Below are 20368 nucleotides of genomic sequence, written 5' to 3'. Positions count from 1 at the left end.
GAGGTAATTTCAAGTTGATGGGACCTGGAGCACCGTGGATCCTCTCAAAGTAGCATAACTAGGGTAAGTGGTTGTCCTGTACTGGGGATTAAGATGCTCTCCGAAGGCCCACCTGTCACCAAATACCAATGCTGTCCATGCCTGCAGTGTTGGGCATCTAACCATCAGAGATTTCCTCGCTGGGCCTCTGTGTACCATGCTACTCTTCTAAGGCATGAGTGCATCTGAGGCAACTACTACATGAAACTATTTTGTGTTTCAATATTAATGGTTCGGTACATTTCCTCCAACCAGGGAGGCTGTGTTGTGTGAAGGCAGCTTTACAGAAAACTGTTCATCTCACAATCTAATCTGAGCTAGTGAAGGTAACACCCTTTGAATAACTCTCTTCTTTTGCCATTTGTCTTAAGAAGTTATTTTTTGGCCGGGGCACCTGGGTGGCTCAGTCGGTTAAGCGTCTGACTTCGGATCGGGTCATGATCTCGCAGGTTCATGGGTTCGAGCCCTGCATCGGGCTCTGTGCTGACAGTTCAGAGCCTGGAGCCTGCTTTGGATTCTCTGTCTCCCTCTCTCTGTGCCCCTCTGTTGCTCTCTCTCTCTCTCTCTCTCTGAAAAATAAACATTAAAAAAAAAGAGAGAGAGAAGAAGCATTTTTCGGCCCTTTGTTTTTCTCCCTACAGTGGATCCCAGTGGGAATCAATGACAAAAGAACTCTCCTGTCCACCAGGTGACCTCGCGGTGAGGGCTGAAGGAGAGATCAATGCCGAGGGCGAGGGCGAAGGAAGGACTTGGTGGAATTTACTGAGGGCCAGATGGCCATGGATCCTATGAACCCTAAGGATTGGGGGGGGGGGGAGGAGAGGTCTGCAATGTTTCCTGGATTGTCGCTGTTATGAACTGAATTGTGTTCTCCTCCGAATTCATACACTGAAACCGTAACCCCCAGCGCCTTAGAACGTGACTACATTTGGAGATAGGGCCGTTAAAGAGGTAATTAAGTTAAAATGAAGCTGCTGGTGTCGGCCCTCACCCACCCTGCCTGGTGTCCTCATAAGAAGTGGAGATCAGGACATAAACATACGGAGGGAAACCAGGGATGTGCACACAGAGAGAAGGGCATGTGAGGACACACTGTGAAGGCAACCGTCTATAAGTCAAGGAGAGACACCTCAGGAGAAACCACCCCTGCTGTCACCTTGATGGTGCACTTCCAGCCCCCAGAACTGGGAGAGAATACATTTCTGTGGTCCAAGTTACCCAGTCTGGGGCACTTTGTTATGGCAAACTAATAGTCATATCCTTCCCCCCCACCCCTGCCCCATGTCCTTCCTACTCTCTCCTGGAGACATGGTAAGAAAAAGTCACCTTTTTGAACAAAATCATGAAAAAATATTTTTAAAATATTTAAAAGTACTTTTTTTCAGGCGTTCCCCTCTTCCCATCGAATTCAACACAGCAGTGATTTTGCAAATCACACCCACCGAGCGTCTCAATCTCTGGCATCAGATTGGGGACACTGGAGGGGAGACGTCTCAGGGGAATAGAGACAAGGGAGGAGAGACAAAGGAGGGGATGCAATTTTAAGATCCCCATCAATCGGCCAGGCACATGGATTCTAGAAGCCAACCGAGTTCCGGTTTAACTAACTGGAAAGGAACAGATGCTTTTGAAGATTAAATAGCAAATTGATTCGTATTTCTTAAGTCTTAGATGTCTTAAAAACATGGATATGGTCCTTAACAGTTTCTGGGCACCTAGCCAAAGATGATAAAAATACTTAACATTAGGCAATACAGCAGCATACTCCGATGAAGGAATAAAAGGTATCAAGGGATTTTTATTACTTGGAGCATACTATATAAAAAAGAAAGTCCTCTAAGGAGTTTACCCTTTCAATTAACAATATGGGTGTTCCACCTTGGGGCGCCTGGGTGGCGCAGTGGGTTAAGCGTCTGACTTCAACCAGGTCACGATCTCGCAGTCCGTGAGTTCGAGCCCCGTGTCAGGCTCTGGGCTGATGGCTCGGAGCCTGGAGCCTGTTTCCGATTCTGTGTCTCCCTCTCTCTCTGCCCCTCCCCCGTTCGTGCTCTGTCTCTCTCTGTCCCAAAAATAAATAAACGTTAAAAAACATACAAGTGGTATTATCAGTAATGTTATTCATTTAAATAGATTCCTCCTAAGGGGAATAAAACGCACGTATTTACCATGTACTAAGTATAAGTGAGTAAATTCCTCTAATTCAGTGAGAGAAAATGTAGCAATTATTCAGTAAGAATACGATCAGGGTAATAGTCCAAAGACACATGATTAATTAGACTGTTAATTTCTTTGGGGCAGTGTCAATAAAAAGGCCCTATTTTTATTTCCTTTTGTTCCTTAACGTGTAGTGTTACTGAGAGACACTCTCAACTCTGGACAAACAGCCTGCTTACAGGCAGGGTCCTAATAGAATGCAACCTCCCCAGGGAAGATATCCACAAGAGGCTAGGTTACCACCGTATAATCAACCTAGTCATAATTTTTTTTTTTACTCTCTTCCACTAATTCTGTTTTTTTTTTATTAATTTTTTTTCAACGTTTTTTACTTATTTTTGGAACAGAGAGAAACAGAGCACGAACGGGGGAGGGGCAGAGAGAGAGGGAGACACAGCATCGGAAACAGGCTCCAGGCTCCGAGCCATCAGCCCAGAGCCCGACGCGGGGCTCGAACTCACGGACCGCGAGATCGTGACCTGGCTGAAGTTGGACGCTTAACCGACTGCGCCACCCAGGCGCCCCACTAATTCTGTTTTTTAATAATATCCCATGGTTGAAATGGCCATGCTAATTAAATTAAAATAGTGATTTTGGAGAGCAACGTAATGGCTTACTTCATTCAGCGAGTGATACTGTTCGTAGTACGAGGAAGAGGTCCGGGGGCTGACCGTGTCATTGGCAGTCTGCTGTTGAATAAGATCTGCCACTTCTTCCACCAGGATGCTGGGGGACGAAACAGAGGGACAGCTGATTTCCAACCAGGACTCTGATTCTCCCAAGGCCCACTGCGGGTACAGCAACAGGTGAGCATGGGGAAAAAAAAATCACTGAGAAATTTAACGAGGTAAACTTCATCAAGGTGCAAACAATAACCCCTCACCCGGTAGCAGGCTGAAATTCACAGACCTTCTTGGTGGAACCCACATGAGAGCTGAGAGAAAGTGGCTCCTGTGTGATGTGTTTTGAAGGCCCCCCCAAACTCACCCTTTCCTCACCATTACCAACATTCCTTGACTGTGATTCATCAGTGTCTTTAAGGTTAATGGACAACTTTCTTAAATCCAGACTAACATTGTATTATTCTGTTGTCAGTTGAGGACCAAGGAGAAGCAGAAAGCCTTTTCTTTTTGTTTTTCATCGTGACAGCCATTGACCTACACCAGATGTTCTGCATAGCCAAAGATGATCAAATCTCTAGAGAAACAGAAGCACAGGGAAAGAGAAGGTACCAGAAAGGCAGCTTGTTTAATTCTCTTGAGAATTGCCACACTGTTAACTAGGCAAACATTTTAAGTGAATTAAGCTGTTGCGTCACCTGGGATGAACAGTTTGAAAGTTAGCTATCATTTTAATGTTATTCCTTTTTTTGGAGGGGTCAGCGGATAAAAGCCAAGGCTTTGACATCAGAGAAGTCTGACTTCAACTCTTTGCCCTGCTATGTTCTATGTGTTATGATCTTGAGAAATTCCTTTGTGAGTATGAAACAGTTTTTTCATATCTGCCTAATGAGGATAGTATCTATCTTACAGAGGTAAATAAGAATTAAATGAAGCAATGTGGAGAAGGGCTCAGCACAGTTCCAGGAAGGCGGTAAACACCTATAACATATTACTAATAATCATCGTAGTGTCTTATCCAAAGGCTGCCTATTGATAAGCGGGAGAGAGCTTGGCCTCCAGGAATGCAGGAATGCTAGCGTCACAGGTGGAATCCTGGCTCTTAAACAGCGGACATAGTATAGAGACATTGAACAGGAGCATCCGAGAGGAAGGGGGTGTGGCGTCTGGACAGAAATTGCCTCTGATACAACGTTTAGTTTGGCCCAGATGTTCAGGAATGTTCACTGACCTTGCAAAGCAAGGAAGGAAGCAGAATCCCCTTCAGCAGCTGCTTTTTCAAGAGATACCACAAAACCTGCTACAGTGAATGACAGTTTTGCTCCCCAGGTCTAGGCACAGAGCAGAGGAACTGAAAAAAGGAAGGAATAAGGGGGAACTATAGGAGATCCCCAGATCACTGAGTCTGAATCATTTTCAGGCAAGAGACCCAGGTTGTGAGAGGTGAAGCCACTTGTCCAAGGTCGCAGAGCTGGCCACTTAAACTTCATCACCGGTCCACTTCAGAGATTTCCGTGTTGTCGTGTTCAGTGTAAGTATTTATTTTTTCCAGAAAGCAAATATACTGGCTGCTAATACAGTGCCTCTTAGGTGCGTCTAATGGCTGCTCAAGAAATACTGAACGATGCCTACCTGAACAGAATCGCGTTGTCATGTAAATTCGCTTTCACGTTGCTTACATCAGAGGCATTCACAAAAAAGTGGACTTCTTTCTTCTTCTCAATAAATTCAGCTGTTACCGGCTGCCAGAGAACAATCTGCATTTTTCAAGGGGAAGAATTGATAAAAACAAAAACAGTTGTTTGCATCCTTCTCATCTATAGCTAAAGCCATAAACCGTGTATCGATAGAAGTGAAACAGACATTTCCTAGCCGCTGGTCCCCATTCACACACGTGGCAGTGTAAACATTTATTTTGCAGGGAGCTTGTCTTATTCTTTTCTGTGACCCCAGTAGAGAGGCCTCGGAACATACAAGGCACTCAATAAATATTTGGTTAGACAAGAATGAATGAGACAATGAATATATTTATGACCCAACTCTAAAGCTGGATGTGTATGTCAGATGTTTAAAGGAGAAATGAAATTCTGTCTAGAAAGAAAGTTAATTTACTGTTGATCTTCTTTAATAAAAATTCCATGTCCTTGATATTGTTATCATGTTGATACTCCTTTTCTTTAATCTAATTATGGGCTTTGGGCAATGACTTTTAATAGTACTGATTTTTTTTTTCTACTTTACTGCACTTTTTTCAAGCATTTTCACACCCATTTCCTTTGACCATTATAATTATGCTTTGATGTAGGCGAGGCAGGGGTTACTACTTCCATTGTGGCAATAATGAAGAAATTAAGGCCCACAGCCAGCGTGTCTAAAATCATACACGTAGGAAGTGGCAGATTAAGAACTAAGATTCTAAATGTCTAACGCTTCCTCCAGAGGTATGTCCTCTGTCCATGGTGTGATGGCCATGAAAACGCACCACTCGGTGCTTCTGTTGAGAGGAGCATAGTTGAAAAGCCTTCCCAGCCACTGCCCCTCTTGATCCACCCGAGCCTGATGCCATGCTGCTCCGGGGCTGCAGCCAGCCACGGACCAGGCACTGAGGGCATATTCTTGCAGGACCCTTCTTGCGAGATATGGGTTTCCAAAGCCCGGTGGCTTTGGCTTCAGGACTGACCACTGGTCTAGCCAGACCTTCATTGGAACTGCCCCGGAATCTACAAAGTGTCCGTGTCTGCAAAAGTGTCAGAGCTGTGTCTGGTCTGAAAGTGCCCCCTGCCATCTCTGACTTTCTCCTCTTCGTCCTTCCCAAGCATTCCTCTTAGTACACATAGCTGGCATCTTCAATCTGGTTTTGATGTCTGCTTCAGGAGAACCTTCACTGACAAGCAGGGGGCCATCAATTTTCTACCATGACATCTTGTAACTCTTGTCAGCTTTCTACACCTTAGGCATTCTGGGCAGATGGGTCCCAAGCATGAAGATTTTAACAAACGCTCCCCTGTAGTATTGCTGCCTACTCCTTTTTAAGAACCATTATTTTGTAAGCAAAGTTCTATTGGACTTCTGTCATCATAACATCTTTGTAAGTACTAACTTTCACTCCCAAAGTGCTACTATGATGAAATTGGCTGGAAAGCCAGTAGCACAAATGAAGAATGTTTTGATTTTAGCACCGGCAAAATCATGTGATTATGGGGAGGGGAAGAAGGCTATAAGAAGAGGGGTTTATGTCAGCTATATGTAAGTCAGACAACATATGAGAGAACATGGCACACAAAATTTAGACACCATGAAGCCAATATACAGTTGATCCTTGAAGAATGTGGGGTTAGGGGTGCTGACTCCTGTGCAGTTGAAAATCTGCGTATAACTTTGAGCTCCCCAAAATTTAACTAATAGCCCATGGTTAAGTGGAGGCTTACTGATAACATAAACAGTTGATGAACACATATTTTATATGTTGTACATATTATACACAGTATTTTAATTTAAATTTGAGAGATTTTTATTAAATAATAAATTATTTAATAACAATGGATTATGATTTATTTCGAGAGCGCGAGAAAGTGCAAGCAGGAGAGGGGCAGAGAGACAGAGAGAGAGAGAGAGAGAGAGAATCCCAAGCAGGCTCTGTGCTATCAGTGTAGAGCCCAACGTGGGGGCTTGATCTCACAAACCAAACCGTGAGATCATGACCTGAACTGAAATCAAGAGTCTGACACTTAGGGGCGCCTGGGTGGCACAGTTGGTTAAGCATCCGACTTCAGCCAGGTCACGATCTTGCGGTCCGTGAGTTCGAGCCCCGCGTCGGGCTCTGGGCTGATGGCTCAGAGCCTGGAGCCTGTTTCCGATTCTGTGTCTCCCTCTCTCTCTGCCCTTCCCCCTTTCGTGCTCTGTCTCTCTCTGTCCCAAAAATAAATAAACGTTGAAAAAAAAAATTAAAAAAAAAAAAAGAGTCTGACACTTAACTGATTGAGCCACCCAGGCACCTGAATATACTGTATTTTTATAATAAAGTAAGCTAGGAAAAATCAAATGTTATTAAGAAAATCATAAGAAAAATACATTTACAGTACTATACTTTTCTTTCTCACATATCTGTGTGTAAGCGGATCCACGCAGTTCAAACCCGTGTTATTCAAGGCTCAAACATAAAGATAAATGAGGGAAAAATTACCTCATATGTTGTAGTAAGATTCTGCACAATCTGAACTTGCCTGGAGGTTCTAGGAAAAGCTGATAAAACCTGGCCACTGGGAAAGAATAACACAGAATTTTGAGGTTAAATAAAAAAATTTAAATGAGGTTTATTTTTACATAATCCTCTAGGTAATTGTAAAAAGGAAAAACAAAAACTTTAAGTAGTAAAAGAAAAGAGGCTCTTGCTACAGGCTAAGGGTTAAAAAGAGAACATACACTTTCTCATTCTTTCTGCTCCAAATCGACTGCCAAATCAATAGTTCTCTTGAATGGGAGTCATTCTGCAGAGTACGGACTTCTTTCTTCTGTGTGTGTGTGTGTGTGTGTGTGTGTGTGTGTTTGTGTGCGTGCATGAGTTATAGTTTTAAAAATTAAATATTTGAGGGGCGCCTGGGTGGCGCAGTCGGTTAAGCGTCCGACTTCAGCCAGGTCACGATCTCGCGGTCCGGGAGTTCGAGCCCCGCCTCAGGCTCTGGGCTGATGGCTCGGAGCCTGGAGCCTGTTTCCGATTCTGTCTCCCTCTCTCTCTGCCCCTCCCCCGTTCATGCGCTGTCTCTCTCTGTCCCAAAAATAAATAAATGTTTAAAAAAAAATAAAAATAAAAATAAATAAAAATTAAATATTTGATGCATAAGGGAATATTAATGCTAACACTAGCTTATTACATAATAAAATGAATGCCTGGGAACCCATTACGCCATTTAAGAAATCCAATGTTATTGGTGTCCTTGAAGCTCCTTGTGGGTTCCTCCCCACTCTGCCTCCTTATCACATCCCAAAAGGTACCCACTACCCTAAATTTTCACTTTGCTCATTCCCTTACTTTTTCTCTGTACTACGGATTCTTAAACACATGATGGATTCTTGAATGTGTAGATCCTTTTTTTTTTTTAATTTTTTTTAATGTTTATTTATTTTTGAGACAGAGAGAGACAGAGCATGAACAGGGGAGGGTCAGAGAGAGGGGGAGACATAGAATCGGAAACAGGCTCCAGGTTCCGAGCCATCAGCCCAGAGCCCGACGCGGGGCTCGAACTCACGGACCGTGAGATCGTGACCTGAGCCAAAGTCGGCGGCTTAATCGACTGAGCCACCCAGGCACCCCATTGAATGTGTAGATTCTTAAGACATCCTTAGGTTTGCTTGATGTAACTCTATAAAATTGGTATACTGTACGTGTCCTTCTGTATCTTATTTTTTTTCCCTCAACATTGTATGTTCAAGGTTATCATCTGTGCTGAAGAATATATTGGGCTGGAATTTGTCTACAAGTGGAATTGCTACTTCTTGGGGCTAGATACATTTTAATTTCATAGAAATTGGGCAAGAGCTCTTACCACACAATACAGCCCAAACCTAGAAGGAAATGATGGATAAAAAAAGACATCACAAAGAGAAAAAAGATAAACAAACAAGATATTTTCAATATGTGTAACTGATAAAGGATTCGTATCTAGACTACAGAAAGGAATTATAGGACCCACTTGTCACGAAAAAATAATTGAATGGAAATACTGTACTTTATGAGTGAGTCAGAAAATTAAAAATTAAAGTTGTAAGGGGATTCCATTTCACAACCACTCAACTGGAAAAATTAAAAAGTCAGACAGCATCCAGTGTTAGCAAGGAGGAAGGGCTTTAGGAAATCATTTCCACTGCTGGTGAAAATATAAATTGGTACAAAGTTTGAGAAATAACTTGGTACTATTCTATAAAATTAAAAAAAAAACATGTAACAAGAGCTCTGGAAATACAAAAGAGGTTATGACAACTTCTGCTTGTCATTATTAGCAAAGGCTTCATGGAGGTGATGATTGGGTAACTTAGAGTGTGTAAAGGCCCTGTGGCAGGAGACAAAAGGGCACTGTTGGGGAAATAGCAAGTTGTTCATTGTTGCCGAGTGTAAGATAGGAGAGTAGCTAAATAGAAATGAGTTTGAAAACTTATTTCAGTCCTTCTCTAGAGAAAATTTTGAATGCATGCTGAGAAATCGGTCTTTATGTTGTAGGCAATTAAGAATTAGGAAAAGACATCACTTGACTTGTGACTTATGAGAATAATTTTGATAGAGTGGAAGATGGTTTTATTTTAGAAAGCCTGATTGAAAGATTTTAAATCCTGGAAATAAGCCTATGGAGATTTGATTTTCAGAAGAAGGGAAGACTGGCTCACAGAAAAAAAACAGACTAGGAAATTTTGTGTCAATCTCTGGTAAGGTTTTAGCATTAAATTATTCAACCAGCGCTTAAGGAAATATGTTCAAGGGCAGATACTGCAGGACCATTCATAGTAACAATAACCAGAAACCCCACGAATACTTGTCAGTAACAGAACTGTTGAACGCTGGTGGTGTCGGTACATTCTAGAATGTTCTATAACCATTATAAAGAAGGAGTTAGATTTACCTGAGGGGGATTTACATGATGCACTAAGGGAGAGAAGCAAGATGTAGGGAAGTGTATACAATATTATCGCATTTTTGTGAAAAATAAATAAATTAGAAAAAGGAAAATTACCTGTGTCAAAAGCAGGAGAAAACTGATGAACGAAGAAACAGCACAGAGTTAACATTGATTTGGGTGGTGTGGAATGGCATTCGAAGGATTGGGTAGGTGAGGGAAGTGGGGAGAGGAAATAAGATTGCTTTTTAAAAGAGGGGTGCCTTGGGGGCTCAGTCAGTTGAGCGTCCCACTCTTGACTTTGGCTCAGGTCATGATCCCAGGGTCATGGGATTGAGCCCGAGCCCCCTGTTGGGCTCCACGTTGACCATGGCGCCTGCTTGAGATTCTCTCTCTTTCTGCACCTGTCCCTCTCCCTCACTTGTGGACTCTCTCTCTCTCAAAAAATAAAGGTCTCTGTGGTCACGGGGTGTATATAAATATACAAAGAAATGCGTGAAAGAATGATCACTAAAATGTTAATGATGTTTTCTAAAGGGGATGATATCTCGGTGTTTTTCCCCCCAATTTTATGCCTTTCCGGATTATTTATTCACCAAAAAAGAACTCTTATTTATAAAAAGCTACTCTGACTGTGAAAAAGCCACCCTTTTGCTAGCACATTCCTTATTGTTTTCCAAGGTGCTCTGAGCCCATCAGGGGAGTGTGGTGGGTTTTCTAACCCGGCACGTCCTGTTTGGGGAATTTTTTTTTAATCTTTTCTTTCACCATCTGCCATAATAGCTCTGACATTTCTAGTTCACCAAATGCAGGCCACTCTTTTCTCCAAGCTTCCAAGAACCATCCTAACAGCAATTAGCACCACCTTCCAAGGATCTAGCTAAAATGTCAAATGCTGTGTCATGGGCAAGTGTACCTCTCTAGGGATATAGTCCCTTTCCTTTCTTAATATACTCGGCACTTCCACAGCCGGATTATTTCATGACTTAACCCTAGCTACTAGTTAAGAGGGTATGAGAAGGGGCACCTGGGTGGCTCAGTCAGTTAAGTGCCCAACTTTGGCTCAGGTCATGCTCTCATGCCTCATAGGTTCAAGCCCCGCATCTGGCTCTGTGCTGACAGCTCGGAGCCTGGAGCCTGCTTCAGATTCTGTGTCTCTCTCTCTGTCTGCCCTCCCCCACTTGCGCTCTGCCTCTCTGTCTCTCAAAAATAAATAAATGGGGGCGCCTGGCTGGCTCAGCCGGTTAAGCCTCCGACTTTGGCTCGGGTCATGATCTCGGGGTTTACGGGTTCGAGCCCCGTGTTGTCCGGTGTGGGGGGGTGCTCTGGGCTGCTGACAGCTCAGAGCCTGGAGCCTGCTTAGGATCTTGTGTCTCCCTCTCTCTCTGCCCCCCCCCCCCCACTCTGTCTCTCTCTCTCCTTCAAAAATAAATAACATCAAAAAATAAGATAAAATAAAACAAATAAATAAACATTTAAAAAAATTAAAAAAAAAGAGGGTATTAGGTGGGAGTAGAGCCTGAGAGCTGACGGTAAGGGATGACATTGCAGAATAACAATGGGGGTGTTGAAAGAGGTACACAATAGAAGCCAGGTGGCAGTGTTTCACCACCCTTGACTAGCTGGGCCCAATTATTTTAATGAACAGCAAGGTCAGCGTGGCAGCCAGAAGGGCATGACCCGCGGAAATCTACGGGGTTAGTTAAGAGAACACAGAGTTCCCAGAAGCAAGATAAATACCGGCCAGCAAAAGTATTGCCCAACCTTTACAATCAAAATAATCAAGGATGAATATGAGAGGAGCTAAGGGCAGCTCTCCCAATCAAGAGTCACAACCCATCGCCCGGTTTCCAGGATGCAGGCCAGTTCTTAGACCCGGAATCTCCTGCCTGAAGTGGGGAGCCAGGTCCCCACAAGGAAAGACCCTGCAATGGCATAGAAAGGGTATATGATCGTGACTTCCTCTGTCCCTTCCCAAAGGAACTTATGGCAAATGTACTCGGGTAACTCTGAGTCATACTAGGGAAATTTTAAAGGTCTCGTGATCTGGGATAGCCTGGGAAATTCCCTCCCAAAGGAAGCGCCCATCTTATTATACTTCTCCTGATAAGGAAAGGAGCACGATTCCTGGGAGGTCTCGGGTTCTGGATCTACCTCACCTGGAAATACTGTTTCCACCCATTTCTTGGGTGACAGGAAAGAATATCGTCTTTGTGACTGAGAGGCCCAGAGAAGAAAGTTTCAGGCTGTGGCATAAGAAGTCCTGACACTTGGGCCATATGGCCTCTCCGACTATAAAGGATTAGAGGCCTCTGCGGTGGGAAAAGATGCCATTTAGAGGTTTTGGCATGTCCCAACAGGAGGGTCACAGCATAGATACCTACAGCAAGGCCATGACATCTGCCAAGGAGAATTATACACCTTTGAAAAAAACCAGTTCCTGACATGCCCTGGTAGAAAGGGATGCCCGACCCTGGGTAGCTCGTGGTCATGGAGTCAGTCTCACCCATCATGACCCGTGTCCTGTCATATGCACTCTGGCAGGCGGAATGATGGCCCCCCTAAAATGTCCATGTCCTAGTCCCTAGAACCTGTGAGCCTTACATGGTGAAAGCGACTTTGCAAATGTAGTTCGATATTTTGAGACAAGGCGATCGTGTTAGATTATCCGGGTAAACCCAGTGCTTTTGCAAAGATCCTCAAAAGTGGAGAGGGGAGACAGAGAGCGAGGCAGAGGGAGACTTGGCCTGAGAAGAGATCAGGGTAATTCAATGCAAAAAGGACTCAACCTGCGTCTGCTGCCTTTGAAGATAAAAGCAGGGGCCGCAAGCCAAGGAATGAGGGTGTCCTCTAGGAACTGGAAAAAGCAAAGAAGCAGATTTTCCCCTCGGAGCCTTTAGAGAAGAACACAGTGGTGGCTGACACCTTGATTTCAGGCCGGGGAGACCCATTTTTAATTTCTAAACTACAGAAAGCTAAGAAAATAAATTTGTGTTGTTTTACGACCCTCCCCTGTCCTCATTTGTTACAGTAGCAATAGGAAACTAATACAGTTGTCACGTCGTGAGGTTGGGTGGGCCGACCAGCAAACCATCCTGAGACAGAAGCGGAACATCCGGGATCGGGCGCGAGTAGGGTTCGGGGACACAAATGAGGTGCCTGAGCAGGTGGCCCAGACCCCTGTGGCATCCCCTACTGTTACACCAGGACCTCTCTCTCAGCTCATACTGACATCTGCCACATGTGGAGGTCCCTTATGACCAGCTAATGGAGGAGTGGAGTGGCCCTGAGAACACCTCTAGGATCACCAGCTGTAATATGTGTAATTGATGGAAGGCCCCAGCTGCTGTGCTGGATCTGTCCTCATGTTAGTGCTAAGGCCACAGTTTTCACTGGCTGTGTCCAGCTAATAAGTGAGCATGGCGGGGATACTAAGGCAGGCTCACTGCTGAAAGATGAGGGGCTCTTCTGATGGGTGACGTGAGCTCAAGAACTGTCTTATCAACTTTGCAAAACATTTCTTAGAAGTGCACTATGAGCTAAGACCTTCTGTGTTCCACTTTGCTTCCTCCTCTTTCTCCTCCACTGCAAACCTGCACTGCAGTCTCACATCTCTCCCTAGAACCTCTTCTTATCCCCTTCTCGCTTTTTTCCTCTCTTTTCTCAATACATCTCTTGCATGTCTCATCCCACCTTGGCATCTGCTTCGTGGAGGACTATGGAAGTGGGGAGAAAGTACAATCTTTGTAGCACTTTGTATCACCTAACATGGAGCACCCACAAAACAATAGGCACTCAATAACTATGTAAACAAAATAAGTGGGCAGTTGGTGTCAGTCGGCCTCTGTCAACAGTCATCCCAGTGCTGGCACAAAGGGCCCTTGAACAGAATAGCCATGATGGCAAAGGTGAAGCTATGCGTGGCCCCGCGGGATGGGTTCTTACTCACCAAGATTGATAGGGCAACTCTTGTTGCCAAATGTCCAACTTGCCAGCAACAGAAGCCAAAATCAAGCCCTTTAATCAGCACTATACCTTGAAGAGACCAAGCAACCGCTTGGTGAGAAATTGCCTACTTTGCTCCCCTTCTGCTCTGGGTCTTGATTTGCCTCTTCTACCTGCAGGGCCACAGCTAATGTTACCATACAAGGACTTACATAGTGTTTGATCGATACTGGATCTCACCTAATACTGTAACCAATTAGGAGATCCACTTTACAACAAGGGATGTGCAGAATGGGCACATTACTGTGGGATCCACTGGGCATATCACCTACCACACCACTCAGAAGCTGCCAGCCTCATACAGCCATTAGAATGGATTAGCTGAGGTGCTAGCTTGGAAAGAGGCAACATCCTCTTAGGATGCAATATATATATATATATATATATTAATGTTTTTATTTATTTTTTGAGACAGAGAGAGAGACAGAGCATGAACGGGGGAGGGTCAGAGAGAGGGAGACACAGAAGTGGAAACAGGCTCCAGGCTCTGAGCTGTCAGCACAGAGCCCGACGCGGGGCTCGAACTCACGGACCGCGAGATCATGACCTGAGCCGAAGTCGGCCGCTTAACCGACTGAGCCACCCAGGCGCCCCTGCAATATATATTTTAAATCAATAATCGTTATATGGTGTGGTGTCCCCACAAGCTAGGATACATGGTTCCAGGAACCAGATTGAAGTAGCTTCCTTTTCCATCATTCCAGGTGAATTTGGGGAATTTGTACTTGAAATCTATAAATATGGCTCTGTAAATTTAAAAGTTCTGGTTCCCAGGGAAGAAAAGCTTCTTCATGGCAAGAGTCTTGGCAAGAGTCTTGTTAAACAGACAGTTATTGCAGTCTCCTTGTCCCCAAAGATCGTCAGGAAGGAGAAGAGTTATTCTGGAAGGTATAAGTGACTTTGATCATCAGGAGGATATTGAGGGGTGCATGCACACAATTGAGCTGGCAGGGAAGAATACATTCGGTATTCTTGATAAGCTTAGGCATTCTATAATACTCCCTTGTACAATTTTGATGTATATGGGCGAGGCCAACAGCCACGGCTCAAGAGGGCATGGTGATGGGAGGCTGAGACCTTTGAAGGTCAAAGGTCTGGGTCATTTCACCAGGTGGGTTGCCTAGACCATGGTAGGTGCTGCTGAGGGGAAAACAGAATGGATTGTAGAAAACGAAAATGGTGAGTATTGCTTATTGTCTCAAGACCAGGTATAGCCAATCCCTTCTCTGCCCAGTTCTCTTTCCTTCATTCCTGCACAAATGTTGGTCCCGAGATCACTTTCCAGTAAACTTCCTACATGCAAAATCTCCACCTCAGAGCCTGCTTCCTGGGGAAACTATTCCACAACAGACACAAACATCTAATGTGTGGGATAAACCATGTCAGTGCTCTCTGAGATTGTATTCTCTGTTACAAGAATGCAAAGTCAAAAGTTATTTGGGGCTGAGGTTGTCAGAGAGGGGAGGCACTCTGAGTTGGACTTCTGAGGTGGGCAGGATCTGGCAAAGAAAGGGAAGTGAGGCCAGATGACCGAGACAGGTGGAAGTTTGGCAAATGGATCGGACATGAAATGGTATAAGTGTTGATGCGTAAGTGGAAAGGCAAAATCAGAGCTCAAGGAATGACAAGTGATCCGGGTGGGCAGGAATATGGGGCTTATGTTGGAATGCACCGGGAAGTGAAACGAGTTAAATGCACAGGATGGGACCTGACCTGAATCAAGGGTCTTAAAACCTGGGGTCAGGATTGTGGCCCTTATTTACAAGGTGGTTGGGCCCCATTTGGGGAATTGAAACCAAAGAGTAAAAACCTCCAAGCCCCCTTTTGATGTGAGGTACAAAAAAAAAAGCGGGGAGTCATATAAGTAAATCCTTATTATTAGAATTATAATTCATTATAACGAACTTCCTGACGAGTGACGCTAACAATGGGATGGGATGCCTTACAAAGCGATGACCTCTCCATTATTCAAACAGGCCGAATTCCAAATCCATGAAAGGGAAGTGTTGTGTTGACTAGAAGATGAGGGCATTTTTCTAATGTAGTTGACCCAAGTGAGTCAACAGAAAGAGAAAGAAAAAGAAAAGGTAAAGGTAAAAACGTGTGTTATCCCAATGAGTTTCTGTCTTAAGGAGAAAAAAACTTGAGAAAATACAGAAGCATAAATTGGGAAAAGGGGAGGGCTAACATTATGACAGTAAGAACACACCATAAAATGTATTAATGTGTCCAAGTGTCCAACGTGTCCAAGCTCACCAGCTGTGATGAGCTACACTCTTCTGTCTCCATCTGTTTGGCTAACGTGCCAGCACCATGGAATCAGGGAATGGGACGAGGGTCCTGTCAGGTCACCTAATGGAGAACTTACACAGTTCCTGAAAGTCAGCTTCCTGACTCTGTGCCCCCTTACTTCATCAGAAAGAGGCTATGAAAAGTGGTCTGAGCGGAGAAAGGGAGGAGAGTGGTGCAAATATTTCTTTGGAGCAAATTGTCGCAGTTCGGTCAGTGCCCCTTCTCCCAAAGGGCATGAAGTTTGGGGGCGTTACTTACTTCATTTCCACCTGAGAGGGAGGTCTGCCGAGGGGTAATGGCACAGTCTGAACATGTTCCCTCGAGTTTAGAGACGCAAGGGCTGGTGCCTGGCTTGCTTCCAAGGAAGCTAAACCTGCATGGACCTGGTCTCTAGTTGGCTGGAGAGTAATCAAAGCCAAACGAAGAAACCCCTCATGGTGCTTAGTTAGAACTCAGATGTTGACTGATAGTGTCGCCCACAGGGCAAGAATCTGGGAGTGAATGCAAGATTCCTAGGGGTGAAACATGGAGTCGCAAGAGATGCATCTACCCCTGGTCTGGAAAATTCCTCAGCAAAGGAATCTTAAACATTCCGAAGAAGTTAAAGCCCAAGAAAAGGACTAATGAGAAAAAGGGTCAGGTGTATCTATGGAGAGGGATGAAGGGTTGTTCTCCTTTAAAGACTGACATTTGCATAATATCTTGAGGGGACCCAATATTCTAGTCTCTAAATCGAGATTGTCTGTGCGTTAACACGACCCCAAAATTATCAGTTACTTGAGAGCGGACTAAAAAGTCAGAATTTGCACACTTTCCCTGCAGGGGCAGAGAAAGATCATTCCGTCACATGGAATGTAATGGGGCAAAGGGACACGAAAACATAAAGACATGTTTTGATTGCATCTGTGAAGTGATACAGTTACAGGATTTAACTAACAGCTGTTTGAAAATTAAAAAAAAAAAAAACAGTCTTGCATTAAATATAGAATCAAAAGTGTGAGCACAGTGAAATAACAGGTCGTTTTACGCAAAGAAATAAACCAGTGCTCAAAGAGGACAAGTAAATCGTCCAAGGCTGCGTAACTTGTAAGTGGCAGCTCCGGGGCTATCTCCAGATTAATACTAGACAGCATTTCCTCTGTTGCTTCCCCTCTAAGAATATGATTATTTTCATCAAGCTCTGTCCCCTGCTATGGTTTACAAGGAGAAGGTTCACATTTGCCCTAGTTCTGAAAGATTATGTTTGAATTTGAAAAGCTGGGGAGACGCCTCTGAACAATGGAACATAGCTCAAGGCTACAATTTTGTTTTATGCACTACAGCTTTTTAAGGCCAATGGTGCCCTGCTCCTTCAGATGAAAATAATATATCAGGGGGAACCAAGGGAAAGAGAATAAACTGGTCTCCAGGCGGCAGATAGTGTATGAAGTCGACAGAAGGAACAAGTCCTCTGGTCTATTAATAATTCAGAAGCCCTCTCTCCTCAACCATCCTCCACTCTCCCATTCTTTTTTTTTTTCTTCTCTTTGTACTTTCCCCACTTGTCTGTTTCAAATAAATAGCCTCCGCTGACAGGCTGCACTTAGGTAATCAGAGCACGACACAATTAATGTCTCTGTTTAGAAGGTTCTTGCTAGTATTTCATTTTTGCCCTTTCCGGTGTTTGGCCTTTAATAGCAACTGACTACGGAGACCTGTTTTGGTTTTTGTTTGTTTGCCCGCCTGCCTTTCTCTCTGGCATATGGCATTTATGCCTTTAAAAGTTTTTTTGTTCTCTTTCCGGGGGCGTTTCACTGATGAGACGTATCAAAATGCACCTCCAAACCAGCCACTAAGAGGTTGCCCGAACACAAAGCGTTATTAGGAAAATGATCCCAACAAGAAAACGGTAACAAAGAACAGCTCTTGGGAAAAGCCAGGCTGTTAGCTCTTTTTAGAAGGGGTTGTATTCTCACCCCCAGAGATAATTCATCAAAGTCTCTCACCCTGAATGAAATTAGATTTCCCTTTTAGCTTCGATAATAGGCCGTAAATATATATATATATATATATATATATATATATATATATAAAATTTAGGCCGTATATAATTTAATAGGCCATAAATATATATATTTATATATATATAAATTTATATATAATTTATTTTATTTGCGTAATATTTAGTTCCACTAAACTGTTATATGCTTTCGCCATTTTGAAGTGACACGGGAAAGCTTTTGGAGTGTCTCGTCAATGATTGTCTTATCTAGGAATTCAGTTCACGGTGTGACCCAGATGGTGGCAGGCAGGTGAGCTCACCAAGCTCCACGGCAGCCAGCAACCCCCCCCCCCCACCCGAGGATGCTGGCGAGGGGCTGGCCCGGCATCACCCCTCACCCACCGCAGGTGAGGACCGTGATACCGGACTTCCAGCCCGCATCTCTCCCAGGCTGCCCTCCGGACCACCTGTCTTCTCTCTGCGAACTCACTATGACTAAGTCTGACCTCCATCAAATTAGCTCTCTTCCTAATTTCTAGACTTTTTCGAGGCGGTACTACGCAGTGAAACGAGTTGGAATGAGGGGAACGTGGCTTTGAATCCAAACTCTTCGCTTCCTGTTTGATTTACCCTTTCTAGGGCTCAGTTTCCTTCTCTTTAAGATGGCATCACAACGACTCCTAGGGTGTAGGCGATGACATTTCCAAGTCGCCGAGCCCAGCGCATGGGGCAACACAGGTGCCAAAAACCGTGTGTCCCCTCCCTTTCTCCTCTCTGTAGATGACACTGCCAATGTCTACAGTACCCAGCTGGACATGCCGATATCAGTTTTCCTCCTTCCTTCTTGCTTACCTTTAATTAAAACCAACCATCAAGTTACGGGATGTTAGATCTGGCAAGGATTTTAGAAATTATACTCATCTGATTCACTGATAACACATAGAGGTATGAGTCACCAATTATTGTAGCAATTTGACTCCCATGTCAATTCAATGACAATCGTTATTCGGTGATGGAATTTGTTGCATGACACTTGATAATCATATTGAACAAAAAAGAGTCAACCAAGAACAGTTAGATCGGTGATGATGTACAAACACAGCGTCAGGCTCTCAAGCTCTGTTTTCTTAAATGCTGTCCAGCGGCTCTTTCTGACCTAGAAAAGTTTTTTTGGTACGCTTTTCCCTGTCCCTAGTATGTCCTTTCTCTCTTTACCATTCACTCAGTGGGGAGAGGCATTTGTCTCAGAGATAATTAGAGAAGCAAAGAGTCATAGAAGCCAAACGAGGGGGAAACAATAAGGTAATCCCAAAGGAAACAGGATCAATTTTTAAAACTTATGAATTCACTAGTTAATACATTACAATCTTACACATGACTTGGAACTATTCATTATACGTCATATTCTATGTGCTGGTTCATTTGTGTTCTGCTAACTGGTTTTAGAAGAAAATCTCTAGGGAATCACGCTCGTAAGCAACATAAGAATTAGATATGCCTCTATATGTGTTCTTTATAACACAACGACTCTTCCTTTCCTATCCTATGTAAATACCCTTGCTCAACCCAAACCTCATATTTCATACATTTTACCTTCTCCTTCCTATGTTCCACGTACAAGAGGAAAGTATTCATAGCTACCCATAGTTGTTTTATTCCCAGTTAATGCAAATTATCCGGTTCATATATTTTGGACGTGGAGACCAAAAAAAATGTAAATCATGTGATGTGTTAGAGTGTAAATAATCATTTTTATAAAAAGCTTCTGTTTCTTTGATCTCCCTAGCCACTGACTGTACATATCATCCAGCATTCTCTCAGTAATGAAACTAGAGCCAGAAACGAAAACAAGACCCTGGATCTAGTGAGATCCTTATTCCACTGAAAGGTACTATTTGTCGGGCAACACGGAAAGTTTCTGAAAGAGCTGACCTTCAAGCCTTTAACATTTTGTGCCCCAGGTTAGTGCACGGACTGGAATCCACGTGGGGCAAACAAGTGAGGAAAATGGCCCCCCACCATCGACGATTCTATTGGGTTACCTCTGAAAAGCGAAGACATACAGCTCACGCGAGAGGAAGATGGCTACAAGGACTCCAAAGCTATAAAGCTTCATCCCAGCAGCGATTTGCTGAACAACAAAATTCTCTGGAGAAATGGGCCCCGATGCCTGGTTACATAAGAGCCTTCTTTACACACTGGTTAAAATATAATGCCACGGTCCCTCTCATTCCTGCAATCAATTGACTTAGCCTCTATTTCCGCCCTCAAAAAATAAAGTATGATGAGAGTTCGACCAAATAGAAAATATTTAACTCCTCAGGGACGATGAGGCCAGGAGAAACAGTGTAGGAATGTTGCAGAAACGTGTCTGGTTCGTTGAAGAGCCATAACCCTGGAGTCTTGACTAATGGCTCATAACCCGTGCTGAGGGAGGTCTCCAGTGGAGTACTAAAGAGATCTTCCCTTGTCTCTATCTTTGCAACATTTTCGACTTAGATGAAGACGTAGAAGGTGAGTTTCTGAAATTTGTGACTCTTACAAAGGTTGAGAAGGAGAACTTGTATGGAGGATTACAGGATCTCCATTTAAAGAGATGTTTCCTTGTTCAT

General features: G+C 43.8%; 1 protein-coding gene across 1 annotated transcript in view; it reads right to left on the bottom strand.

The window, feature by feature from the left end:
- CPB2 (carboxypeptidase B2) overlaps positions 1–19936 on the bottom strand; it is a 50176-nt gene extending 30240 nt beyond the window's left edge. Inside the window, exons 1-4 of the mRNA XM_043578972.1 lie at positions 19799–19936; positions 7057–7132; positions 4506–4630; positions 2871–2979 (exon numbers count right to left, since the gene is read on the bottom strand). Of these exons, the coding sequence (XP_043434907.1) occupies positions 2871–2979; positions 4506–4630; positions 7057–7132; positions 19799–19872 (384 nt within the window). The 5' untranslated portion in view covers positions 19873–19936. The remainder of the gene's footprint in view (positions 1–2870; positions 2980–4505; positions 4631–7056; positions 7133–19798) is intronic.
- Between the last annotated feature and the right edge of the window lie 432 nt (positions 19937–20368).

Source organism: Prionailurus bengalensis, chromosome A1 (genome assembly GCF_016509475.1).
Source record: "Prionailurus bengalensis isolate Pbe53 chromosome A1, Fcat_Pben_1.1_paternal_pri, whole genome shotgun sequence".
Classification (NCBI taxonomy): Eukaryota; Metazoa; Chordata; class Mammalia; order Carnivora; family Felidae; genus Prionailurus; species Prionailurus bengalensis.
Note: the sequence above shows the minus strand (reverse complement) of the source record. Positions and strands in the feature narration are given on the sequence as shown.